The sequence below is a fragment of the Marmota marmota genome, unplaced genomic scaffold, assembly GCF_001458135.2.
Source record: "Marmota marmota marmota unplaced genomic scaffold, marMar, whole genome shotgun sequence".
NCBI classification, from domain to species: Eukaryota; Metazoa; Chordata; class Mammalia; order Rodentia; family Sciuridae; genus Marmota; species Marmota marmota.
In genome coordinates, this window is record NW_025999982.1 from 15,011,305 (window position 1) to 15,031,610 (window position 20,306).

General features: G+C 36.6%; 1 protein-coding gene across 2 annotated transcripts in view; it reads right to left on the bottom strand.

Annotated features, from left to right (window-relative positions):
• Positions 1-20,265, bottom strand: part of LOC107144083 (patched domain-containing protein 4) — a 56,800-nt gene extending 36,535 nt beyond the window's left edge. The window contains exon 1 of one of the 2 annotated variants that reach the window (XM_015487934.2): positions 19,626-20,265. In XM_015487934.2, coding sequence (XP_015343420.2) covers positions 19,626-20,225 — 600 coding nt within the window. In that variant the 5' untranslated portion in view covers positions 20,226-20,265. The remainder of the gene's footprint in view (positions 1-19,625) is intronic. The other variant, XM_015487935.2, reaches the window with a different exon arrangement.
• Between the last annotated feature and the right edge of the window lie 41 nt (positions 20,266-20,306).

Sequence of the window (20,306 nt, forward strand, 5' to 3'; positions counted from 1 at the left end):
GACTTTGTGAAGTGATTAGGCCATGAGGGTAGAGCCCTCATGAATAATATTAGTGCCCTCAGAAGAGACTCAGAAGAGTTCTCTCACCATGTGAAGACACAGAGACAAGACAGCAGTCTATAAACCAGGAAGTGAGTCTCATTAGACACTGAATTTGTCTGTGTCTTGACTTGGACTCACCAACTTCTAGAACTGTAAGAAATAAATTGGTGTGGTTTAAGTCACTCTGTTTACCATTTTTATTGTTGTTGTTGTTGTTATAGCAGCCTGAAGTGACTAAGACAGGAGAATACATACGTACTAGCACACACATGGACCCTGCAATATGTGAAGGAGGTTTCTTATTAAGATATAAAATAGGCATTCTGATAAGAATGTTACCACTTTTTAAGTATAGAAATAGAAGTTCTAAGATTACTGGTTACCTAAAAAGTGATAAGGAACTACTATAGAAAACTGTAGGATTTAATGCAGCTTCAGAGTAACCCAAAAATCCAAGATAAGCTTAGAACAAGTAGTAGGACAATTTGGACTAAAATGGATTATTCAGTAAATAGCCAAGTGTGACAATCAAAAGTATAATGAGAAATATTTATCATCAAGCAGTTGATCATATGTCATCTATTTTCTACAAACTGCAATTGAACAGATGGTTCTCCATTTCCATGATTACCTTCTGGTTTTGGAGAAAAATATTTTTTTAGGAAGGTCAAAACATTTCACTTAAAAATTGAACTGTATGCACGAGTGACACAGGTATGACAATATATACAATACATATAAAGGCCGAATTTTCTTAGCTGAGTTTCAAAAGATTCTCCCAGAGTAACCTATCTTCCCTGTGTTACCAAATGGTGGAAAATCAGGTTAGCAAATGATATTCTCTTTATGGCTTCTGCCGAAGCTGTGGAGGATAGCCTCTGTGATTTAGTATGACTTTACCTCCTTAGCGCCAGTGACTAGGCTTTGCAATATTACCTTGAGGATTTAGCATTGCAGCTCGCTGTTTCTGACTCTCCAAACTAAGGAAGATGAATTATTTAACATCCAGGAAGCACCAGCTGTGCTATCTCCTAAATGCTGATCTTCCCCCACCAACAGGATTTACAATTGAAATAGGTTTCTAATCTAAACAGGACGACAATTTTGACAAGCAAACAAGCCTAGAGTTTTCCTTCATCAAGAAGAAATATTAGTGAGCATTTTTTTGTGGTTTTCACTGGGCATCCTAGAAATTCTAGAGAGATTAGTGTCCAGCATCCTGCCAAGTGGACTAAATCCTCCCAACGTGGAAGATGCACACTCTGAGACCACTGAAGAGAACTGACAGCATGCCATATGTAGGATTTAGGTTAGGTACAAAGATAATTTTCCTGATGGTATGTGTTACAGGAGAGAAATCCAAAAGAACCAATTCCTTTAATGTTCATAGGATGTGAACAGTGGTTCTCAATGGGGCATTTTTGTACCCCAGGGACATTTGGAAATGTCTGGAGATGAGTTTGTTTTTGCTTTCTGCAACTGGAGAAAGGGAGGAATGCACTAGCATCTACTGCACAGAGGCAAAAGATGTTGCTAAACATCTCACAATATACAGAACAGCCCTTATAACAACTAATTATCTAACCCCCGATACCAACAATGCCAAGGTTAAGAAACCCTAACCTAAAGAATTTAAAATGTTCTTGAATTCACTTAGATAATGGTATACTTGATGATCTTCTAATAAACTGTTTCAAGAGAGATTTCTATGACTCTAGTTGGCCTACCTGACCTAGTTCAAGGAAACGGGTTTATTGTCTCATTTGTTCATTGAGGATAAAATGATTTACCACCCAAGGGAAAATCTCTGAACACTGGTTCTTCTTTTGTCCATAGTGTTCTCCCTGAATTTACCCACATTGATTCCAACCATTGTTTTTGAAACTAGATCAAATTTCACTTCACCCTAAAAGTCTTAGGGAATGATAAAGGTAATCCATTATTTCTCTAAATTCCTATCTATAGCAGTAGTGATAAGAGTAGTGTCTGTGTCCCTCATGGGACATTTATCGCCTTGTAGACTCACTGTATATATGTGACATGCCAATTAAGTTGTAAATTACTTTCTGGTTGGAACACTCTCTTATTCTGCTTTGGAAACACACAATCCATTATTATTTTGCACACCGTAAGAACTCTGTAAATGTTTATTTACCAGTATCTTCAAATATTCTGGTTACCCCCAGAGTAGCAGTTATTAAATAAAATTAGAAGGATTTTGGTTGTTAGTTTCCAACAGTCTATATTTATGGCAGAAAGATATCCCTGAAAAGCTGTATCAAAAAATGTCCCTGTTTACAATAGTTCCTATTCTACAAAGCCAAGGAAAGGACTTTGATTTCTGAACTTCATAAAAAGTAAGTATCAGCATGACTTATTACAATAAGAAGAATTATTTAAGGTCATTCTATATTGTTAATAGAAAAAGGAACAAAAGAATATCATAATAAAGAGAAATAGTTTTATAATAGAGATGTGTCATGTTATTAGTCAAGTTTATTAGGGTTTTGAAGGAGTATTCCAAGAAAAGTGGAAGAAATTCGATCAATTAATTGAGGTGCACATAAATTGAACTTAATAAAACTGACTAAATTGCTTCTGGAAAAAAAATGCTGTAGGGAATATACTTTTATTAGTTCTGGAGGAGGATGAGTTTGACGATCCAGTGAATCCTTTTCTACTTTTAATCTTGAGTTTCCCATGAAAATCATTAGGAATAACTTTAGAAATATTATGTGCAATGAAACTAAACATTGAGAGACCTATGTGGCTGGCTCACGGTTTAGTAATGATAAACATAGGTGCTACAATAAAAATACTGGCTCCAACCTGTTCAGTTGGACTTTTAGGTTATTTAACTATCTGGTGCTCTGTTTTCTCACTCTTAAATATTAGGATACTATAGTGTTCTCACTGGGCTGTTTGTGACAATCCAATGAGTTCCTGAATGTTGTCTGAATCAGGGTCTGCTCCAAATGATCAGACATGATTCAATCTATCCATACCTTGAAAATATTTGAAGAAAGAGACTTCCTAACCTGCAATGTTACTATGTCTGCATTAGAGAAAGCAAATAAATATAAAAGGAAGAATCCAGGGAATGGAAATCATCACTGAGATATGTAAAATAAAATAAACATATAGTTATAGGATGGTCAGTTAACAATATCTATATTTTTTCTACCTGTGATGATTTAATTTGTTGGGAAATCACTTAATACTTCACTTTTATAGCACAAAAAAATCCTTATAAAATGCAAATTTCATTTCCATTGTCTGTTGCTCAACACAGACACTTGGAGTCATATAATTGGTAGATAAATATTAATTCTCAGGAAGATACATCAAACAACTTTTCAATTAGCAAAATGTGAGATTTTGTTGACTATTTTTACCTATTCTGTTCCAGAAATATTTAATGTGACCTTTTGTCAAAGATATAAAAATGACTCATTTGTTTAATGAGAATAAAAATGCTGATTTACCAGTAAGGTGGGCACTGCATCACAGATGATTATTAAATCAGTTATTAATCTAAACAAAAGTAGAATTTAGCTTCTTATTCTTTGTCCTTATTAAAAATGTTAATACCTATGCTATGTTGCTCCACAGTTTGAGGTCTTCACTGTAGATGCTTCATGATTTCTAAATGATGTCCTGTACTTGCGTAAATGCATTAGTTTTACTGATTAAGTAATCCCACACTTACTTTAACAGTTACTGTACACAATGGATGAAAGACCTGAAGGTGGATGATTTTGGGGTCATGGAAAGTTCCATTATTCAACAATCTTCTAGCCAGGCTAGAAGAAAGATGATTAATAACCCTCATGTTTTTTCATTTTGCTACTTCTTGGTCCATACCCATAAAAATTTCCTGCTTTGTATTCAATTTTAAGTCTATATAGCATTATTGGGATTTTATGCTGACTTCATAACCTTCAGAGTAACTGATCATAGCAAAATATTTCCCTGCTTACAGAGAGCAGATTTCCACTGACCCCAATTTTAATGAATACATTTTGAAAACATTTGTTACCAATTGAAATAAGCATCTCTGAAAGATTTTGCTTACCAGTAATATCTTTTTTTAAAAAAAATTACTTTATTATAGAGCTCTTGAAACTGAATCTGATGATGCACTGGCTCTGGATTATTCAGTTCTGGATCATTTTGGACAAATTGAAGTTTCCATGCTGCTTCCTATTTACTTGTCATTATTCCCCACTAGATTGTAGATTTGGGAGAAAGAAAGTTTCTGATTTATCTCTGTAACCAGTATCCCTGGTGCCTAACAGAGTCTGAAACAATGTAAGCATGGAATACATTTCTATTGAGAAAAGCTATTCATTGAAATAAGGCAAAAATAAGGAGAAGAAAATTCAGAGCAGGGAAGATACAGGATAACTTTATAAAGAACACATCAGGGCTAGAGCTGTAGCTCAGTGGCAGAGCACTTGCCTAACATGTGTGAGGCACTGAGTTATCCTTAGCGACACATAAAAATGGAACAAATAAACTATAGGCATGCTGTCCATCTATAACTACAAATTTTTTTAAAAAAAGAACACATATGCACTTAAGACAGGAGACATATCAATATTTCAAATGCAGAAGTTCGATGTTTTTAATGCTAAAAGCAAAAAAGGTTAAGAGGAAGTTTTCAATAGAGAGGAGAAGGCTAAGAGAATATAATCACAAATTCTAAGGCCACAAAATAGAGGATGATTCCAAAAAGATAGGCTTAAAGAGGGTTCTCCTTCTTTACTGGAAGAAGAACAAACAGAAATCATTTGTTTTAAATATATATGAGGAATAATTTTCTCCTAGAGAGATGTTAAATAGTGAGTAGTCTACTAAGAAATTTTATATATAACAAAGCTTTCTAAAGTGTGTCGGTAAGATAAGTTTCCAAAAATCTCTCTCTCGAAGAAGGCATGTGAAACTATATGCACAAAATATGTTGCTGTTATGCTTAATTCCTTTATAGTAGTCACAATTATTTCACATTTTAAGAGCAATAAATATAAGATGAATTATTTATTTTATGTGGGATATCTGCATATTTCATATTCTTATTTTATGTGAATCTGCATATGGATTCAACTTTGGAAAATGTGTTTACCTGCTTGCCAGAAAAAGTATTTAAAGTAAAAGGTGATAGTGAGATGCCATATGTTTGGCTTTCCTACTGTAATGTATAACAGTTACCAGTGGCCAGTGGTGCACACCACATTGCTCTTATTGACTAGGAAAACATCCTTTCATCCCATGTATCAAGTGATTTATAATTGCCATTTAAAAATAACAAGATAAAGAGTATATGATTTGTGAACCTACTGCGTAGCTAATGGAAAAGCCTTCTAGTGACCCAAGAAGGGCACCTAGATTGCTATGGCTCCTATGTAGCTGGAACTACTTTTAAATATTCATTACACTTTAATGAACATACTTTTTCTTTAATTAGACATTGTGTTAATACTGTTTTAGTACAGGTTGACTTGCCACACTAATCCAGGGGAGCCAGGATCTATTTATGAATGAGTTAAAGATTTCAAGCTTGCTAAAATCAGAAGATACATCTAGAAAATAATTATATTGCTATTTTCACAGGTGAAGAGACAAAAGATATGTAATTTGACTGAAGACTTTCAAGTAAGTCTTGGTTAACCTAAAACTGGAAACATTTTATAATTCTTTCATATCATACATTTCTTATGACAGTTAAAAAGCCAAAGAGTTAATTTATCTGATCTTTCATTCATTTGATACATTTTTTATCTCCTACTACATGCTTATCAAAAGCATAAGCTAACAGTAGATAGTATTAATGAACTAATATGAAGGTGGCAAACACTGGCTATCTCAGGATGGGTAGGGATTTAGGTTATCTTGATGGAAACCAGGAAGCTAATAACAATTTAATAAAAGTTGAAAGTCTATTTCAAGTCCTAATATTACATTTGGCTCCGTCACCATAATAAAAAATACATTTACCATGTGCCTATAGTTTTCTTTTTATTAATCTCCTTGCATAAAAGTATTAAGTGAGGATGTCTTTTAAAGTGTCAAGGGATACATATTCCCAATGATGAGCAATTCAAGACATGTTTGGAACACAGCAAATTGAGTTAGATATCATATTTCTGAGCAGTCTATTAGAGATTAGGGAAGTACGAAAGAGGATAAAGCTGTTTCATTTAGCTACAGAGCTCCTACAGAAGTAGCTCACCTAGAGGGAAAATAGTACAGTGGTAGTTAGTGTCAGGGTATTTGCTCTCTCATTTGGGACCCCAGATCAGACTGGACATGAGGCTGAGTTTCAGGAGAAGCAGCATGAGTCTTGATGAAACTCTTTTCTTTATCTTTTCATCTTGTCTACACAAGAACTGGGTAGGATAGGGGAAGGGTGGTGTCTTTTTCTGGTCTAAGGTCCTTCAGTGTTTCTCAATCTGGTTACTTACTGGAATTCAAAGAGCTGGGAAATACCAGTGCCCTGGTCATTTCCCTAAGGATCTGATTTAATTGGTCTGGGAAGAGGCCCTGGGTATCATGTAATTAAAAAGTTTCTATAGTGTTTCTTTGAAGAATCATTGATCTATACCAAGTGAAAAACAGTAAAAATTACTTCTTTTTTAATATTTATTTTTTAGTTTTAGGTGGACACAATATCTTTATTTTTATGTGGTGTTGAGAATCGAACCCAGTACCTCACGCATGTTAGGAGAGCGCACTACCACTTGAGCCACATCCCTAGCCCAGAATTATTTCTTAATATGATAAACCACAGGGTAATCTTAGAAGTGAAACCTTGGATGTGGTCTTTAACAAAGCAATTTATAACATTTTGCGTTGGTTTATAAATAACTCAGGTTCTCCTTATTTCTTTCCAAGATTTGTCTTGGGACACCTTTTCCCCTAGAACTTGTTGACCTGTATTTATATTTTACTTTCACAAATGCATGTACTTATGAAAGCAAAATTCTAAATCACATAAGAAAGGGCTCTTTTCCTACAGTTTCAATTGTCAAGCCAGAAAGTTTTGCTGTCTTCCTTACGCCTGGTAAGGATTGTGAAAATAACTCCCCAAACACTGCCCCGGAATGCATGTTATATAAATCATGTCACAGCTACCTTGCTGAACATTTTGTTCCACCAGTAAAATGATAATTATGACCATACTTATGAAATAGTGAAAATAAATAGGTTCAAAAGGGACACGAACCCTATAATGACCACTGTGTATTTTACAGGCAAGGACTTGAAAATTGTTTTATGCAACTGGTGAGGGGGGTGGCAAATGATTCTTTCACTTTTTTTTTCCTATTCTTTCTATGGTGTTGCCATGATTTGGGGTATTACTAATAAAATATGGTACAATTTGTTGGGAAATTACCAAGTGCAAGAGTTTTTGAAACTCTGCAGAGTGGGAATTAACAAAAACATTTTTTTTAACATATAAAAGCAGAGGGATAAAGATGTTAAGTAAAACATCTGAAATCAGACAAAGGAAAAGGAAAAACTGTCTGTTTCCTATTTACTATCCTTTTCATCATAATTTAAAAAAAAATAAAAGGCATTCATAGTCTATAACTGGCTGCACTATCTTAATCCATGGAGAAACAGGACCCACCTCAATAAAAACAGTTGTTGCTTTAGGCTCTGTGGAGCAGATTGCCACTGATGCTTATGGCTCAACTACCATCCAGTCGGCAGCCTACTTAGCTGAAGGAGAGATGGAGAGTGAGGAGGTAGCATCACTTGAGTTACAAATTACCAAAATATTTTTCTATCACAAGGAGGTGACAAATATTATATCACTGTATAAGAAACGTTTTATGACAAGTTAATTCTAATAAAACTTGTAGGAAGAGAAACTCCAATGTGATTAGTTAATGAAAAATATCTTAGGTTTTGCAAACTAGAAATAACCTAATTCCTTAAAAACAATCCCCAAGGTAAAAAAAATGGTCAAAAACATGTAATGAACCTAAGTGCCAACCTGCTATTATCAGCTTTATGTGCTATTCCCTTAGGGAGGTATGTACTATCTATGAAAGGAGGTCATTAAACTAGTTCAGACACTGGGCTTCTCTCATTCCTTGGGGAACTCAAGCAAGTTATCTGTGTCTAGGGACATTCAGTAGTGCCCTATTGCTCCTGTCCTCATGCCCTGTTATGCAGGTTTTGACTTACCTACCAAGGCCTCCATCCTATGGAGATTATCTCCAACATGGAATTGTACAGGAAGAGCCAACTCCTGGGAAGAGGGAAATGGCAAGCTAGGCTTTTCCCATGAAAAATGGGTACTATGTGAGAGTTGCCTATGGACCGCGAGGATGGTATCCATTGTTTTCTATTCTCAGTGATAAAGTATTGTCAGTGATATTCAAACAGATCTAGGTAACCCAAATCAACACTCAATGAGAATCCCCTTCCTAAAAATATATATATTTATGTTTATTTTACTGAGGGCTTTCTTACATGCAAAATACTATTTTTAAATTATGAGGAGAAAGGTACAAATGCAAACAAGATATATCCTTAAGAGCTTCTTAATCTCGAAGGAAAGTAAGACAAGTTCTAAAGCAAACATATACTTATTAGATGTTAACAGCATGCATCATCTTTGTTTTCAATGAAATGTTCCATACATGAAATGGGTAAATTCTCTTGTCTAGGGGTTCAGCTTTATGGTTTGCTAGTATTTCCAACCAATAAATTCTCACTCAGATGCACCCATTTTCTATTTATATTAATCAAAATTTGCTTTTAAATAGTTTCATCTCAGTTAAAATATAAAACAAAAGCATTCGGGCTAAATGGAAAACTTATCCAGTTAAGTCTCTTAGAACTATAAAAACTATAAATGTAACTGGGGTTCCTTAAGGCCAGAGTATACAAATGAGGTCATATTAAGAGTAATTTTTAGTTGCTCACTTCCACACTTGATTAAGACTGTGGCCCCTGCAAACTTTTGCCTGTGCATTTCTTAGAATGAATGAATATTTTTACTTGTCTTCAAATAGATTTTTCCTGTTCTTCCTCTCTAGTCTCCTGGCTGGTGACCACTACCATAAATTAGAATGAGTAACAGTGATCCCATGATACCCTGAAGTCTGTGCTAAAGTCTATAGATGTGATTCTGTGAATTTCTACAGAGTTCAGATTGCCAGATCAAAATAGAACACCTAGTTAAATCTGAATTTCAGATAAGGAAAGATTGTAATATTTATTACATTACACTAAAAAATATATCTTTATCTGAAATTCCAATGTAACTTGGTGTCCTTGGTCTATTTTTATTTGCTAAATCTGACAACTCTACAGGGTGCCCAAATCATGTTACATTCTCTGCAGCCTCTCCTGAGCTGAAGCCCTGTAGATGCTGTATACAAATGGGCAAGTTTCCCTCCCTCTTCTGGTGGCATTTTGAATCTTGAATCCAAAGCTGTCTTGTGTGTGTGTCTCATGTATCTTAGGACCACTCATAGAAATAGCTTTCAATGTCTTTCAGTAGCCGTCTCTAATGAGAGCTTAGATACAGACACAGGACTTTTAGACTGACTGGAATGGGTTTTTGTCCTTTTCCTTCACAACTTTCCCCAAGGGCTTCCTCCACAGACTTCCTCTTGTTGTTAGATCCTCCCAGGAAAATCAACTTATGCTCAGAAGACTACCTTTCCTATTAGTTCATTTGGCACATTCAGTTATATTTTAGCAGAGACTCTCAACCAATCCATAACACCATTTAGCCCGAGATTAAGAGAACTACCTAGAGTGCATGAGAGTGACTTCCACTTCTGAAGCATTTAAAGAAGCTCAATGGAAAAAAGTCACTTTGGGGTCTCAGCTTTTAAGAAATGCATGTGATCTAGACAGTGTGAAAGATATTCTAGGCAAAAGAAACAGCATGACTATAGATAAGAAAACAGGAAGTTCGGGTTGGTTGTTTGTTTTGTTTTATTTTGCAGCATATAATGTACATGGTCTGAAACTGCAAGTGAATTTGGGGGCTTAGCCAAGGAAAATTCTCAGTGATTATGGTCAGAATCATAATCATCATCAAAAGACTTTTTCAGGGAAAAAAAATCATACATATGAGAATGGAAAGGAAAGTAAACCAGTAAAGTTGAGAAACTTTATCATTTAGATATGAAGTGTCCCAAAAAAGCTCATGTGTGAGACAATGCAAAAATTTTTCAAGGTGAAATTATTAGATTATGAGAGGTTTAACCTAACAGTGGACTAATCCACTGATATATGGATTAACTGGGTGGTAACTGTAAGCAAGTAGGGTGTGGCTAGAGGAGGTAGGTTACTAGGGGCATACTTTGAGGGTATATATTTTGTCACTGATGAGTGGAGCTGTCTTTCTGCTTCCTGCTTGCCATGTCCTGAACTGCTTTCCTCTGTCATCATGCCCTTCCTCCACAGGGTTCTGCCTCACCTCAGGCCAAGAGCTATGGAGTCAGCCAACTGTGGAATGAACCTCTGAAACTGTGAGCCAAAATAAACTTTTCCTCCGTTAAGTTTTTCTTGTCAGGTCTTTTGGTCACATTGACACAAAAGCTGTTATTAGCAAAGAGATGTCACATTCAGAATGAAGATCCTGCAGGAAGCTCCAGCTTTGCAGTGCAAAAGGCAGATCCATCACACTGCTCTGGCTCAGGAAACAGTGAGCACTATTCTACCAGGTAGACAGATTTTGCAGCTTTGAGGGCTAACATAAAAAGGCATTTTCATCTGATAATGAAGTCACAAAAAAGTCAATTAGTCAATTCCATAAGTCTTCTGGATAAAGGTAGAAAGTCAGTGTTCAAGCCATTAACCACTAAGTGCTTAAGAATGTACAATGAACCAAGTGCTGTTCTGAGGGTCTTATACCCTTCCTACTTGGGGTGTGGATCTTGGAACAGAAACACAAGCAACATTAAGAGCTTGCTAGAAATACAGAATCTCCACCTACTTCAGACTCCTTACTGAAACAGAATATGCACTTTTAACAGAAGCTTCAGGTGGGACAAGAATTTGAGTGGCACTGCTTTAGGTTTCATGAATTAATTTAATACATTCAAAATTAAGTAGTATGAGTTCTTATGAGGAAACTCAGTTACAAAGACATTAAATAACATGCCAAAATTCATACAGTTAGTAAGAGTAAAGATGTAAATCTAGACCTTCTCGGTCCAAAAACCCTGGTTTAAATTATGTCATAAACACTGACTCCTGATTCCTGTGAAATTCTTAACATGGCCCTTACCACCTTCATCATCATCATCATCATCATCAATCTTTAACTTGCATCAATAGTGGCTTGATGTCAGCATTTCTAAGGTACCACATTCTCCCCATTAAACTCTTTTTTTAATTGGTGCCCTATAAATATACATAATAGTGAGATTCAGTATGCCATATTCCTACATACACATAAAATAATTCGATCAATCTCGTACCTCAGTACCTTCCCTTTCCAACATCTCACCACCAAACATTTGTCCTTATCATCTAACCCACCCTTTATGTTCACTTCCTCTTACCTTCAGAGTACAGCTCACTCAGTCATTTCCTCAGAAAAGTAGTTTTCAATACTACAAGACTCAGCACCTATCCTCATACTACCATGTATTTTTCATTCATGGTAATCTATGATTATGAATTTTATGTGTAACTTTTCTCTTTTTTTAAAATTAGACTCAAGACCTCAGGGGACAGTAACCACATATGTTTTATTTCTCACTGAATCTGTAGTGGTTAACAGACACAAAGCAGACTTAGTGTTTACCTATATGAATCCGTAAGTAAATATCTGGAGTCCTACTTACATGATATGACGTGTATCTTACCCTCATTAGAATGACCTGCATTGACAATCAGAACTATACACTATCTTTCTCCAACTCATAAATAGACCTGATCATTAGAAAGGAGGCAACTTTGAGGATGAACCATAAACATCCAGTCAAACCAGCATCTGCCATGAACACCAGGAATTATTTTAGAACCCCTTGAAGCAATGAGAACCCTTTAAACTTGTTTCTGGCCTTGTAGAACCCAGAGCCTATATAGTCTTCCCTTGGTATCTGCCAATATCAAACTCTAGAAATGTTCAAGTCCTTCACATAAAATAGCATGGCCTTTGCATGGACATCTTTCAGTATACTTTAAATCATCTCTAGAGTACTTATAATATTCAATGAAACATAAATGATATGTAAATAGTTGTTGTTCTGTTCAGGGAATAATGAAAAGAAAAAAGTCTGAAATGTGTAGCACAGATGCATTTTTTTTTCTCTAATATTTTCCATTCACAGTTGTCTGAAACCATGACTGCAGAACCGACAGATATGGAGGACCGACTGCACTCTGCCTACAGTTCTTGAGACAGCAGGGGACAAGTTAGGAGACCCAAGGTAAGACCTCTCCACATTAGGAAGGTAGCTCCAGAGAGGAAACACTGACTGCTCCAATACATATCCTGTACCTAACCAGGGTCCATTCATTTTTGATTGTTGCTCATCAAAAACCTTTCAGGGATCCTGAATTTGTCAGAATGACAGAGAATGAGCCTTGATTTCAATGAACAACTCTACCATAATAATCTTGTCTGAAAAAAAGCAGGGATTATAATGTCACTTTGAAAGTAACCTCTACTATAATTTTGTGTTTAATTTTCTCCCAAATATTCTTGCTCCTATGTATGGTTCCTATACCTTGTGCTCTCATATAATATTAACATAATTAGGCTAACTAGGGCTTAATGTTGCTATTATTGTGAAACAAATGCAAAAGAGCTTGAGAAAAAAAACGCAGCTATTTTTTTTCTTAATGAGATGGTTAGATTTAATTTCAACATTTTCAGAAAATATTGAATGACAATAGTGAGCTTTAAGTTTAAGTAGGTAGCAGACCCAATTGTAGATGATAGGGATGAGGGCTTTGCAATTTGGAATGGCCCCTTGATAATTCAGCACACGTTTCCTTATGTTTCCATCACGTGCCTCATTGGTGAGAGGCTCTTTTACCTTATGTCCTTATGCTACTTTTGATCTGAAACAACACATGTGACTTTAAACTCAAGTCATGAATTAGGAGTAAAGAGGTCAAATTTGGGTTTCTTACCTACTCAAACTCTAACATATATATAAATCACCTGTTTTAAAAAGTGTAATTTCCAGTCAGTAGATCTGAGGTGATACCTGGGAAGTTTTAATTTCTAATAAGCTTCCCAGTGATGCTGATGCTGTTGGCCTATCCACAATATTTTAAGGAGGAAGGTCTTAGAAAACAAAAATGAAATTAATTTTGTGGATTACAATACAATTTGGCATGCTTTTAAGTTAGGTCATAAGCATTGCTTAACTGTTTCTCTGTGCCAGGGCCCTTATGAATGCAACCTTATTAACCTAGCCCACTGGCAGAACAATTCAGAGAAATGAGTCACTCCTGTATTTCCATCCTGGGGTAGGGGCCTGAGTGATTTGTTTGACAAAGTTAGGGGAGAAATTAGCCTGCTCTCCAATCTAGAGCTATCTTGGGTCAATCTAGATGCTTGGGATTTTCATATTTCTTCTTTAAAGATATTTAAGTTGAATATATACAGAAATGTCTGGACATATCTGAAGTGGACCTAAGTATATATCGATCAACCCTAAAACTGAATTAAAAGCAATGTGGTCCAATCGTGGTATAAAAGCCAAGAGATTAAAATGAAAAACTCTCTAAACACAGTATATTTTGAATAGCATTACATAAAGATGATTTCAATTATGTTGATTTTTAAAGTAAAAAACATTGAAAACTGTTACAATAAATTATTGGTTAAGGTATCAGGGATAGGAAAAGAAGTGTTATTTTTAGGGTGTAGGGAGATAACTTAGCCCCTTCATACATTTCTATCACATAAGTGTTTCTTTGATTTTTAATTCCCATCTCCATGACAAGCCCTTAGTGGTCCTGACCACTGAGAAAACCATGATTAGACTAGCTGAAAGTAAAGAAATGGTAAGAAGAATTCAGAAAATCATTTCTGTTCCTTTGAGGTTTTTTTTTTTTTAAACCCTTACTTAATCCTTGAATACCCAAAATGGAAAAACACATTACCACCTATGGAAATTATCTAATTTGGGTTAAAATAGGTCTTTCCTAAAGTCAAGGGGCAGGAGACAGGCCCCAATGCCAAGGAAGTTTTAGCTCACTTTTGGAGCTCAGGAAAGTTCAATAAACAAACAAATCCTGGTACAGTGGACAGAAAATATATGTGCGGTAATTTAGTTAGAACACTATGACTAATGTTTTTTAACAGCATCCTTCAAATCTAATCAAGCATATCTACTTTACTCCAGAGGAGAAATATTCTAGAATATCTGCTCAATCCACTATAGATCATCGCTATCTACTACAGGGTGGAATGTTACATAAGAAGTTTAGTGGTCGGCAAGAATCCCTGCAGTTTTCTAAACTGGCTCTGTTGTTTTATAAGATGAAGAAGCTGATACTTCAATTGGTGACGAGATCTGTCTAATGTCACAAAACCAGTTTTTAAAGAAGTAGGCTCCTGAATATTGCTCAATTTAAAGTGCATTGCACTATGCCATCTTTTATTCCCCTTTGACGCCAATTTAAGCCAGAAATGACCAAGCTTATTTGGCACAAAAGTTTCTGGCTCAAAACCTTGGGCCACATCACAACTTTATCACTTTTAGCTCATCTTAAAGCCTTACCCTAGTTTGTTCTGAGTTGATGGGAAATTATATTAAAGGTGAGATCATATGCCAATGAGGTATTTGCTGTACTCTTTTGGCAGGTCCCACATTCCTCAGATGGTAGGAATTTGTCCCAACTAGATGCTTCATGCCATGGCATCTTCCTTAGGAGCCCATCACTCTGAGTGAGCAAGGGAAGCGGGTGGAAGATCAGAAGTGGTCTTTTAACATGGATTTGAAATGGCTTTGCAAGTATGGCCCAATTTCTTTCTTAGTACAAAGGGTTTTAATTACGTAGATTAGTGCAGGAAGTGACGGGATCTAATAATGTATTGTTAAGAATATAAGTCTTGGTATCAGACAGAACTGAATTTAAATCCCACCTCCAATATGTACTGGTATGGTGACCTCATGTTAATCATTTAACCTTCTTGGTCTTTACCTATAAAACAAGAATACAAATATTCCCCTTGACTCACAATTCTAAGTATTAGATGAAATACCATATATAAAACAAAACTTAGAATACAAATTGAATATTTAATAAGGTTACATGTTTTCCCCTATGAAGAGGTAGAATCAGAAAGATAAGCTTAAATCAAAATATCAGAGAAGGTCCTAATATCTATATCTCATAGGGTTTTAGAATGAATTAAGGAAAGAAATTTACAAAGTAGCTTTCCTTGGAAGTCTTTAAAAATAATGCAAGTCCTGATTTTTTCATGTTGGCCAATTGCCTTTCTATTGAAATTAGAAACAAACAATTCACTGCAATATCTTCCAAACACTGAGGATGCACCCAAAATTTACCCAAAGAAACAACATCTTCTATTAAGAAGCAGGGACTCTATTTTTGTTCCTATTCTCACACATGGTACACTGATGTACACAGTGACTTCCCTTAAACATCTGTTCAGAGGTGTATCTACTAGTGGAATGTGTCTACTGGTAGAATTTAATAGGAAGTGTGACTTCAGGGAAGTCAAATCTACTGCATTCTTTTTTCTCTGTCTGCCAGGAGGTTGGAATCTAGACTAGCAAAAAACCCATTTCCAAGGACCACATTTGTCTGTTTCATTTTTACTTATGCCTTTCACTATAAAGAACTGGACATATGAGAATGCTACATTCATGGAACTAACTAGGTTGACAAGTGAGGTTATGATGCCTACCTAAAAATCAGGGTAATATTACCCATAGTCACCTGAGTTCCTTGAATGATAAAACATTTCTTTGTGTCTAGAACAGTCCTTGTTTACCAATCTTGAGGACCTGATCCGCATTAATATCTTATCCCACTTTAAATATTAGAGGCTAGTTTCAACACTATATTAAGCGTTTTACTTAAAAATTCAACCTGGCCATATTGCATTATTGTGTGTGTTTGTGTGTGTGTGTGTGTGTGTGTGTGTGTGTTTGTGTGTTATTGAGGTTATAAAATCACTGTACAGAAGTCTCTAAAATAAAAGCATGTCACAGAGGTTCAAAAGCAGTCATAGTTTTGTGATATTGCAGAATATAGGCACAAATTAACCAATAAACTAGGTAATGAGTGTTTGTCATGGACACTATCTACATAGACATGAAAGAGATTGGATTGGGAGAAGTGATGGTACAAAAGCAATATAAGACATGGCCCTTAGGCTTCATCAAAGATTTAACATAAAGATTATAATGAAGAGCAGTTTGTAGAATACTATTATTAGGTGAACTGATTTCAGATTTTGGCATACTTTTTATATAGCTTTGGAAAACTTGAGTGTGCTTCATTTCTTCTATGGCATTCTATGCCAACTGCTTTTTTTTTTCCAATCTAAGTCACTATTTGATTTCCATAGAAGACAGCTTTCTGTGTCCCTGCTTGGCTGGATCACCTTGTCAATATAATCATGTTTATCAGAAGTTCTAAACCTTTCTCTGCTCAGGACTACATGTATGTCTGTCTTAACAGTACTTAGAAGATGAACTGATTGTCATAACTCAGATTTCTGACTACTTCTTTCTGTCAATCAGTGCTTACACATCTTCAGACTATCTTCCAGCACTGACCTACTGCTTCTATCATATCAAATGATTTTCAGTTCTTACATTATCCAGGACACCGATATTTATTCTACAATTTCCCTCAACTCCTGATCCCTGCCCACCAACAGAGTTTTTCAGCACTAAAATTTTCCATATTAAATAGAGTAGGGAAGAGCAGTGACCCACGGACGGTAGAGAAATAAATGAGTTAGAGAGCTAGAAAATGTACTTATAAAATTTTGTCTCGCATGCCCTATAGGTGTAGTTATTCGACTTTAGCATGCATCAGCATCACAGAGACACACTTTGACAACCACTGCCACACATGAATTAAATCATTTCCAAATAACACTTATAAAACTAAAAGGCCTCTCATTTCACTCTGTGCTAGTGAGTTCTGATCCTGGGAGCCCTTGAAGTGCCTTTGACAGAATTCTAGTCATTCATGATACTTAGGAGTTTTTATATATATATATACTGCATGAGCATGTGTGAGATTGTCTGGTCTTGAGAGAGCCCATTGCTCTCAGAAGATCTCAAAGGGCTCATTGACCCAAATACAGCTTAAGGACTCCCACTGATGACATGCATGCAGAGTCAAACCAACACATTTGAGGAAACACTGATATTAGAATACAACATAATAAGGACTTTTATCCTTCTGTAATTCTTCTGTTCATTTCATGTTTAATAAAGTAATTATACTATTACTATATTAGCCTTTGTAATCAATTACTCCATTTCTTTATGATTACCTACTGACTACTATCCATATGTATATAAAGCAAACAATCAGTCAAAAAGTTTATATGGAATACCTATTATGGGCCTAGTATCATGTCAGCTCAGTGGTGTACCCAATGATTGTAGAGTCCCCACTAACAGGTAACTCTGGGTGAGGATGCTGGCATCTATTACTTTTAAACCCCCAAAGGTAAGAAGCTTGCTTTTCTTGCCCTAAGTTTTTCTCATGTGCCTTGAAGAGCACGTAATAAACCATATGAGCACAACCAATTATCACTAAATAAGTAAAATAACTACCCCCAAGGGTTTTGTATTATAAATGTCAAAATGATATTGCCAGATAAACAAATTATCCATAGTTGCCGATTGGTCACAGTCTTTTCACCTGTTTTCACCTTTTCTCACTGCTTAATAGAGGCAATTGAGACCCTAATAATACCACATATTAATAAACTACAAAATTGACTCAATAGGAAAGACAAATTGAAATTTAAATATGACACAGTTGCAAATTGTTCTTTACTCCAGATGACTGGCATAAGGAAGAACTCAGTTAAAATCGGCTGGGAAAATTACCTCTCCACCACATCTTTTCTTTAGCAAGCAATAATGGTGATGGCAAAGGATTCAGGAAAGGAAAAGCATGCTGCCCAACCACACATACCCAACATGCTCCCATCAATAAGTATGAAGTAGGCAAACCCTCTACTTAGATTTAAAGCAAATGAATCATCTGCCAAGTTTCACTAAACCTCAAGGGCTGCTCAGCTTTGTAAAACTGAGATCCTTCTCATCCCCTGGATCCATTCAAACAAGATGCCATGTTAAAAGGAGGCAAGTTATGAGGTTTCCTGAGGAATCCCTAACTAAGCCCTCCTTTATTCAGGAAAAGGAGGATATTTTTCACTCAACAATCCTGAGAAAGTTATTTTTAACTGTACACACAAGCTAACTATATTAAACAAATCAATAAGTATATTAATGATTTTCTATGTTAGGCTGTTCATTTACTGAAGCTGGGGGGGCCTTCCTATTCCATTTTCTCCATGGAAGCATGCACACATCCTCATACACATTAGCAGAAAGCACATTCTTTCCTCTTAGGGAACACCTGTCTTGGGAGTTCTTGATTGTGCATCTTCTGAGTATGCACAGGGTCAAGCACATGAATGGTGCAGTGACTCCTCTAGAAGTCACATTTGTCCCTGAAACTTCAGTCACCTGGAGACTGCATGCCTCATTGCCTGCAGCAGCTCAGTCCTGACAGTGTAGAATGAGTTTAGAAACCTCATGTGAGCAATAAAATTTGAATTGAGAGTCCAAAGAACACGGTATATTTAATGCTGAAATAATGCTTTTTGTAATTTTTGCTGATTGTAGAATTTTTCCTTTCCATTTGTTATAGGGCTGTTATAATAACCATGCTTTGGTTTGGATTTTTTTTAATGGGAAAGGAATAAAGCAGGACTAGGTAAATGAAGTCATCAGTTAGGTGTACATCCCTATTTTATATATATTGAATTTTTCTGCTTCTTTTGCTATTCAAACACACACACATACACACACAGCACAATTCCTAGAAGCCTTACTATATCCATAACCCACTGCTCTCAGACACATGCTCACAGGGCACCAAAATACAAACTCCATACATGTCAAAATCAAGCCAGGCTGAAGATGTCAGGTGGATATGGCACCAGGTGGATGTGTAATCAGTAATAAGAAATACATTGAGCCCCATAATGAAAAGAAATCCCCCAATTGATCAGGATTCCCCCTCCCCTTCCATTCACTGATTTATTAACCCTGAACAAAGATGTAATTGCAGGGTCTCAGAAACTTTTTTTCTTTTTTTGTTCTTTTTTCTTTTTTTTTTTTTTTTTTTTTGGCATTTGTTTGATTTGGCTTTGAATTTCTTAGTATCTAGTTGTACCATTCATTGCCTGTTTTCTTCTCTCAGTTACCCATCTCCCCCACCACCACCCCGAAATGAAAGAAGCATCAGCTTCTGAGTCTTAAGGATGAGACCTCTGCATTTTCTTTGCTTGTTTAGGGCAAGAAATGAAGTGCTGCCTCTTTAATTGGCAGAAGCATGCAGGAGGAGCATACCTTTAATTTAGTGTTGGGATACCTCACTTGCACCCTGGCTGTTGTCTTATTGGAGACGGCAGCCTGCCTGAGATCCTCTAGCACTGAAATAATATCATCCAGCACGCATTTCTTATCCTGATTTCTCAACACACACAGATGGGAAAAAGTATAATTATAGCCCTTGTGGTTCACCTTCATTTCCAGCACGGCTCGGTGGGTCTGCAGGATCCCCTCAGCCTGAAGCAAAATATTGTCCCCGGGTGGGGAGAGGAGGATCACCCTACCATACCTCCCAGGGGTGTGTAAGTCCGAATAGAGCTGGCTTTTGGACTGGTCCAGGGGGAAAAGGCTGCTGGCCAGGCTGCGCTCGATCTTGGCCAGGCTGTGGCTGGGAGCGACCAGGCGCTCCAGGTCGGCCTCGGGCTGGAAGCGGTTGAGCGCGCTGAGGCCGAAGGTGATGGTCAGGACTGCGGGCACGGTGAGGAAAAAGACCGGGTGCCGGCTCACGCACAAGCCCAGCCTGTGGCAGAACGACTGGAGCCCTCTGCGAAGCACCTGCCGCAGCATCCTCCACCAGATCCAGCTCGCAGGCACTCCCGGCCGTCTTAAAAAGCACATGTGACACGTGTAAGCGCCGGGCTATCCCGCTCTCCCCCATCCCATCCCATCCCATCCCCTCGGGGCCACCCCCCTTCCCAC